Source organism: Tursiops truncatus, chromosome 3 (genome assembly GCF_011762595.2).
Source record: "Tursiops truncatus isolate mTurTru1 chromosome 3, mTurTru1.mat.Y, whole genome shotgun sequence".
Classification (NCBI taxonomy): domain Eukaryota; kingdom Metazoa; phylum Chordata; class Mammalia; order Artiodactyla; family Delphinidae; genus Tursiops; species Tursiops truncatus.
In genome coordinates, this window is record NC_047036.1 from 137,584,803 (window position 1) to 137,593,494 (window position 8,692).

Genomic DNA, 8,692 nt, shown 5'->3' on the forward strand with positions numbered 1-8,692 from the left:
GGTATTTTAGCACGACATACTATTTAACAAACAATCTATGCTTCAAAGCAGACTTACTCCTTATCTTCTTAATTTTCCCAATTTTTGATTTTTTATGCCTGTATGAGACCTTTTAGACTTCATTTAGCCCTATTATTGCCAGAGATCTTAGCTTTAAGATATAAGCATCTCCAACAAGGCAAGGAGACTGGGTTCGATATGAGTGCTACTGGCAAGGTGGTACGGGCTCCTTGGGGAATTAGCTTGGGATATTGGGTTATGTTTCTTTAGGTCAAAATAAGTAAAGGTGGGAAACTAAGAGTGTTCTGGAGAAAAAAATCAGATTAACTTGTGAAATTTTGTGCAACTCTAAACTTTAGGTGACTAGACTTTGTTCTATCTCAAGATGATATCTGATATTCATGTGATCTTTTATTATGTTTTTGTATCCTGTGTGATGTTGAGATCAGAGGCAACCATTTTATTCATGTTCACCTAACTTAAAACACACATTTTGTATTTATATTAAAAAGCCAGAATTTCTAAAATTTAGAGGGCAAGATATCCGTGTCACAATGTGTTCACCTTCAATAAAATAAAAAGATTCTAAATTACTGACAATACCCCCCCCAAATTTAAAAAGGTTAGATTTATCCAATATTTTTTTATTGCTGTTGTTACATTTTCTTTACCAGATAATGGCTTTTCGTATCAGCTTTTGAAATTCTACTCTGGAATTCTTTTTGAATTTTCTATAGGTGTATCTGGTGCTTTTAATGCAAGGTGTGGAACAGATGCTCAGGCTTTGGCATAATGCAATCTATTTACACTGAAATACTATATTTAGACATTCTATAATTCAGTTGAATTTTAGAGAAAAAGCAGTTACCAAAAACCCAAGAGGAATTGTTAAAATGAACAGAGAACACCTTTTAACTTTTACTGGCTGAGAAATCCAGTCAGCTCATGAAGCCAGCTCATCTAATGAATCCAACTGAGATGCCCAGAGGAATGTTCTAGCATATTTAGAAACTTTCTGCTTCCATCTTTTCCTATTGTATATAAATCATCTTGCCAAGCATTTCCTAAGATAAAATGTAGCCACTTGGATTTTGCTAAAGTTATAACGGCCAAATTATTAGTAAACAGCTGCAGTTTATATTTTGTGCAGTTACTTTTGGACTTTTTATATAGTTTCCATTTCCTATCTTGATTCTAGAACCAATGTAAAATATTAAAAAATATACATTTTTTTCCTGTATATGATTTTTTTTTGCAGCCTGAACTTGAGTTCTTTATTTGAAAAATAGTGTTTGTAGTGTTTCTGAGGTAAGAATCCCATATTTGAAAAATAGTGTTTGTAGTGTTTTTGAAGTAAGAATCTTATTGTTAATAGTCATGGACTCTGCCATTTTGAAGAAGTTAAAACCAAGTCCTAAGTGGACGCCATATCCCTCCATAATATATATAATATATAATGATATTATATTATTATTCTCATATAATTAAAATTCAATAATAGGAACAGAAAGTAGGATACCTCAAAGCTACTGCAGGTTAGGCAATTTTGATCAAGACTTCTACAGACCAAAAGAAACCTATTCCTCCAACACAGCAATCACATTCTTCTCTACAGCTTTGCTCTCTCCCAATAGAAAATGCCATGATGTAAGGAGGGAAGGAGGCAAATTCTCAGTCGAGAAGAAATAAATGTCTCCTGTAATAAACTTTACCTTTTTTTCCCTGGGAGATTCTTGTATCATCTGAGTTCTTGGAATCTGAAAACACAAAGGACCAGGTATTGGTTAGACACCTCGAAATGTGATTTTCTACCCCATATCCAGGTTTAGTAGCTGAATATCACCAACATTAAGTTGCTCTACGTTATCAGGGAGGGGAAAATTGCCAACTATTCTGAAGAATTAAGGGAATGGAAGTGAAGGACAAGGAGCAAAAATGTTGCCCCAGGCAGATTGGCAGGGAGCTGAAACATTGTCCAATCCAGGAGTATAAATTGATGGTTATGTAGGGAGCTCAGGATACTTTCAATTTCCAAACAGGACCATTTCAAAGTGGGGTTTTAAGACATACTTTATTATGATGACTAATGTTAGCCAATTCATTCTCCATATAGTGACTGCCTCTGTGAATTAATAGAAGCAAAGTAGCCTGAAGGAGGCAATAAACCTCCTTCATTAAGTTATGAGTACACAGAACTGGGCCCAGTGAATATTATTCTGAGTTCCTCAATAGACAGCATTTCCAGTGAAAATAGGGCCAATGCCATATTAAATAAATTGTTGTAATAGGGATTCCTAAGGAAACACCACCTACAATTCTTCACTATTGATTCCCTCTTCCATTATTTTTAAAATTACAGTCACTCTTAAAATCCACTCTTCACACATCAGCTGTCTTCTTAAACTGCAAGTAACATTCCTTCACTTCATTACCCAAAGACATTGCATTAGAACAAAGGTCAGCTGCTTCTATAAGAAGCTCTTTAGGTGTGGCCCTCTTTCCTCTAGAGTGTCATCTTGTACCGTGATCATCAGCTTCACCAAGCTCCAGATGTACTGGACTTTCTGTTTCTTAAGTCAAGCGCATCTATTCTCACCTCAGTTCTTCACCTTATTCTTTCCTCTCCCTGAAATGTCTTTCCCTGTCTCTGTTCATCCTTGAATTTTTCTCACCTTTTAGGTTGCAGTTCAAATGTCATCTCTTCAAAGACACTCTTTCAGAACATTTATAATGATGACATTAACTAGTATAATTTGTGCATATGTGTTCACACACAACTACGTATGTAATTCTTCCTATCTATCTATCTACCTACCTATCTATGTTTCTAACCTATTTACCTAAAATATGTTTTACCTAAGATTGTGAGATATGCTACAGAAGAAAAGGAGCAATTGCACTTTTGCTCATCAGTGTATCGATATTATTATTACCTAGAACAGTGCCTTCCTGGCACATAGAAAATGCTCAGTAAACATTCGTTGACTAAATTAATGTACCCAGTAAATACATCTCAAAGTGTTTTCGGCATTAAAATCTTATTTGACCCTCACTCTAATGCAATGGAGTTGACTGTGCGGGTATTATTTCTTCATTAAAGAAGTGATAAAACAGTCTCAGGGACATTAAAGGATTGTACCTAAAGTCACACAGCTTGTTCTCTAGGAAAATCAGAGTTAAAATCCAAGTGTTTTGACTCTTAATCCAATGTGCTTATTACTCACTATACTGCACTGCTTTTCTCATTTCTGCCTCAAGCACTAATCATCTTTTTGAATTATCACTTCAAAACATCTGTTACTTCAAAACTTATCAGCAGGATATCAACATTGTAGGAAATCCCCAGTAAAAAACAGATTTACTGCTGTCTAGCTGTTATAGGGGGATATAATATAGTGTGTATATATATGTGTATACATATATGTGTGTGTTTGTGTACATATATGTGTGTGTGCTCATATATGTTTATAAATTATATATATATGTTGTATGTAAAACATATCTTTGAAGAGTGTGCTTGTTTAAAGACTGATTTTAATTAATTTATCATCATAAACTTCATTTACATTGATGTACTATATTAAGATATTCTTAGGCACTGCAATAACAACCATCATCATCATAATCTCATTTTATATAATTCCATTCTATCTTTATCCTTTGAAAACTTGAACATGTGTATTCAGTTATACTAATTTGAAAGAATCTGTTGATTTTTTTACATTGGACAGAGAAGGATTATTGTGATGAAAATATTTGATTGAAAAAAATTATTTGCTGAATTATCTACTCTCTGAACATTTCTTCCAACTGAGTTATTTTAATTGATTTCCACTTGCATACAATTTCCTCATTACCTAAGAGGTTCATTCATGTTTAACTTTGGCTAGGTGTATAATCTTCCTAGCTGAACTTCATCAGAAGTTCCTGACTCATGCTGTATGCTCTTAAATAGAATATATCAAAGCAAAAAAATATGTTGACTTTTCCTCATGTGACCCGTAGAAAGGCCTTGAGTACTTTATAGGTATTTCTAATAACACTTTAGAGTCTAACGCTAAGTCAATAAAGTCTAGTATTAGAGCACGTGATTTAAATTCTGTTTCAATGTTCCTTAAACAATAAATTTTATATATATATATATATATATATATATATATCCCTACAACAGGGATTTCATGTTGATGGGGGGATGACAAAGTTTTTCTCGAATTGGGAAAAAATAAGGTTCCTCAGCAGTTGCCCTAGCTCTCAGCCAAAGCACATAGGTATGAGCTCATCTTCCATTTAAGCCTGGTACACCTGAAGAGCACTTGATTACAAACCACCATTTCTTTGTCAAAAAAGCAAGTTAACCATGTCTCTATTTACAGTTTGGCTGAAGTTGATTCACAACAACCCTCTGTCTTGAACCTTTGCACTCCAGATTATAAACTTTCTATCTTAAAGCAGAATGACTTCACATGCCACTCACGGACTCCCTGGTGAGCTGCAGTGAAAGACACACTTTGGTCAAAGGATCCTATTCCTTGTCTCTGAGATGGTACTCAACTGAGTGAGAATGTGGTTTGAGGATAATCATTAAGTGTATATTTGAATAGAAAAAAATATGTAAGGGAATACATCAAGATATTAACAGTGGATTTATGTGGAAGGTGGTATTCCAGGGAATTTAAATTTTTTAAAATATTTTTCTGAAGTTTTTAAACTTATATTATGAACTTAAAAAAATTTTTATAAACAACATAATATGTTATATGGGCCTCATGCTTACCCTAAAGCTTTTGTAATGTTTTAGAGTAGCATTCCCAAGTAAGTTTGGGAAACACAGGGGTAGATGATGTTGACCACGTTTTTATTTAAAACATGGTTTCTTAGAGACATTAGCATGCTAATGTGCAAGACAAATCTTTCGGAGGCATACATAATAAGCAGAGTTTTACAGCAATGGAAACTTCTTGCTCCACTGCATACTTACTAACAGCTGATGACAAATCAAAGAAAACTGTTTGGATGTGTGACAAGGGAAATATATTAGAAGGGAAAATATAGAAAGTGAGTGTTCTCTTCTGATTATCTTACACCCCCCAAGTTGAAGATGGAATCATTTGCTAACAATCTAAAATCAGCAGAGGGAAATAGTCCATATATTTGGCAAGTGGATAGCTCACTTCTTCAGACCATTTTATCATGCTAGATAAAACAGATTTGTGGTGTGTATGTGTCAATCACAATCTCCCAATTTATCCCTCCCCCATCTTACCCCCTGGTAACCATAAGTTTGTTTTCTACATCTGTAACTCTATTTCTGTTTTGTAAATAAGTTTGTTTGAATCCTATTTTTTAGATTCCACATATAAGTGATATATGGTATTTGTCTTTTTCTGTCTGACTTACTTCACTCAGTATGACAATCTGTAGGTCCATCCACGTTGCTGCAAATGGCATTATTTCATTCTTTTCATGGCTGAGTAATATTCCATTGTATATATGTACCACATCTTCTTTATCCATTCCTCTACTGATGGACATTTATGTTGCTTCCATGTCCTGGCTATTGTAAATAGTGCTGCTATGAACATTGGGGTGCATGTATATTTTTGAATTATGGATTTCTCTGCTGGATCACATGGTAGCTCTATTTTTAGTTTTTTTAAGGAACCTCCATACTGTTCTCCATAGTGGCTGTACCAATTTACATTCCCACCGACAGTGTAGGAGGGTTCTCTTTTCTTCACATCCTCTCCAGCATTTAAAAAAAAAAAAAGAAAAGATTGGTTGCCCCTAAAATATCTGGTAAGCCAAGTTGTGTAAAGCTAGCTACCTTGGGGAGTTACCTTAAAGTGTAGAAATTATACCCTCCTCACACCCCCGAAATGGATAATAGTGATAAAGGAGTCCAAGAGAACCATCCCACACCACCAAGCACTTGCAAGTGTGCAAACTGAGATTCGTATATATTTCCCAAATGATTATGCATTTAATGACAGATCTCTGCTGTAAAAATAAAAATGAAAGAAAGGACATAATTTTAATTCCATAAGTGTCACTCAAATCTGTAAGATATTCACCATAAATCTTATAGTTTATAATCTGGAGAGAACCAAAACTCAAACTTGGGAACAAAATGAGGTTTTTTGCTTGATCTAGAAGGGGAAATCTTGAAAGAGAAAGATGAAAGTGAGCTCAATTAATAAGACAGATTCTAGCTTTTGTGACTAGATAGCATATATTTTCTTTTCATTATGGTTTTTAATTGAAAGTCATTCCTGACATTCTAATAAAGTATGAGCTCTTGATGGAGTCATAAGAAATAGCAGATATTTAAACTAGGAAAAGAATCAGGGCTTCCCTGGTGGCGCAGTGGTTGAGAGTCCGCCTGCCAATGTAGGGGAAACGGGTTCGTGCCCCGGTCCAGGAAGATCCCACATGCCGCGGAGCGGCTAGGCCCGTGAGCCATGGCCGCGGAGCCTGCGCGTCTGGAGCCTGTACTCCGCAATGGGAGAGGCCGCAACAGTGAGAGGCCCGCGTACCGCAAAAAAAACAAAAACAACAAAAAAAGAAAAGAATCAGTCTATTAAAAAATAAAAAAAAATATATATATATATATGGAAACAGAGTGTGCAATAGAGAGACGTATACATTGCAGAAGTGATTGCTGGAAGGGGTGAGAAGCGGGACTGGTATGAGAGGCAAGTGGTTAATACAGCTGAGACTTATTGCTGACAGCTGCTCTTCTTAAGCGACGCAGTTGTGGCAGGATGTTGGATGTTAAAGCTGAGGTTGGAAATGAGTTCTAAAAACACATCTCTATTCTCTTTGTCTCAAACTACCTCCTCTATTTTGAAGCGTTAAACAGTGTACCCCACATAACTCTTATGTCAGGGGGCTCATTTAAGCATTTTGGAGCCAGTCAAATTGTTGGGGGGGAAATGGCCTAAAAATATTAGATTGGTTATTGAGGCGACTCTCTCCACCTCAAAATTATTATATCATTTGTTGAGCCAAATTTATACTGAAAGTATTACCTGTTTACAAGTGAATTGCTAAGGGATAAAATTTTTGATTTTCAAAAGAATTCTTATTGCATGTATTGGATCACCTTTTTAATGTCCTACACCAAAGATACAAATGTCCTGATAAATGAAATGAATTGCTTAAAATACTGGACTGTTATTTCTCAGAGCTAAAGTTGAAAATTACAGAGTCATCTTTTTTCATTTTCACCTCTTAACAAACTGTTTCCTTTTATACAGGCAACATTTTTCTCTCTTTTTTTTTTTTTTTTTTTTTTTTTGGTGAGTGACTGTATTTCCTTGAAAATATCTGTGTTGAGTTGTCACCAAACTATAATACATATGTTTTATTGGTTGAAATATATGCCTCAGAGACCAATAACATAAAATCACATTGAGCTTGAAATGGAATCTATTAAATGAACTTTTGCTGTACCGTCATATGTTCTTCTTATCCTCAAAACTGAAGAAACTTATATAGGTTGTCAGATTTTTTTTCCCAGGGGGTAATTTGGATAATTAACTTATGATTTAGTGCCAGAAAGCAATCATTTATAAAACATACCCTTGAGTCCTTAGACAGTTAATAAAGCTCACTACAGTACACTATATACCTCCCAAGAGTAGCCTAAGTACCTGGAGCATCTGACGAGCTGTATAAGACTGTTTAAGCTCAAACCATATCCATATGCTAACATATTTTTATTATAATATGAAATGGCTTGGTATCACTCAGGAAAGTGTGTCCATTCTTAAAGAATTCATTAAGCATCATCTGACCTCTCCATAAAATCTATCTCCCAAAGTGGCATATTTAGGCTCCGTTTTTCCACTGAAAGATATTCACTGTGAAATTTCATGTGTAAGCAGTAAATTATCAGGACTACACAGTGGACCAATTTTAGAAATTGCTAATCAAAGCCTATAAATTTCCCATTTGGGTGTGAGTTTGTGGTGGTGAGATCTAATAAGGGCTGTTGATAGACATTCACTGTCCCAATTTCTTGCTTCATCAGAGCGTGTAACTGAAGTGAAGACTGACATCTTCGTCACCAGTTTCGGACCCGTTTCAGACCATGATATGGTAAGTGACTGCATTTTTGGTTTTCCTGGGGTATTTTCTAAATTTAACTTTTGAAAGAAAAAATATAGATTAGGTATTTAGGAAGCAGCTCGCGATGCCTTGGCTATATCTTCGTGTCTCTCTGTATGCATAATATGTAATACATATAATATTTATGTAGTAGAAAATACCCATTTACTTTCCAGACCAGTCCTATTTATGGTTATCAACCACTGCAGTCTTCTTTTGTTCCATCCCTGAAATTACTCCTTTGCCTTGGCTTATGTTCTGCGAGACAAGTACTGTGAATTACCTTATATTTTAGTTAGGAGGACATACTGATTGAAGAATGCTAGGTTTCTGGATAGCCAGTGCTATTATAAAACAGCCATAAACACTGCAATTGCTGAATTATTTTTGGTTAAAAAGGAGAAATGTGTTTAAAAGCTGAGTGAATACTTGACCAGAATTAGACAGAGAATGAAATAACACCTGTGGGAAAGGTTCAGCTTCATTGCAAAAGGCAATCGTTAAATTATTACCAAGAGTGAGAATAAAATGAATACATGCCTGTTCTCTCTTTTCCCAACCCAAATGAACTAACATGAGTTTC

General features: G+C 35.1%; 1 protein-coding gene across 1 annotated transcript in view; it reads left to right on the forward strand.

The window, feature by feature from the left end:
• GABRA1 (gamma-aminobutyric acid type A receptor subunit alpha1) overlaps positions 1 to 8,692 on the forward strand; it is a 55,158-nt gene that overhangs the window by 8,073 nt on the left and 38,393 nt on the right. Inside the window, exon 3 of the mRNA XM_004310638.4 lies at positions 8,033 to 8,100. Within this exon, the coding sequence (XP_004310686.1) occupies positions 8,033 to 8,100 (68 nt within the window). The remainder of the gene's footprint in view (positions 1 to 8,032; positions 8,101 to 8,692) is intronic.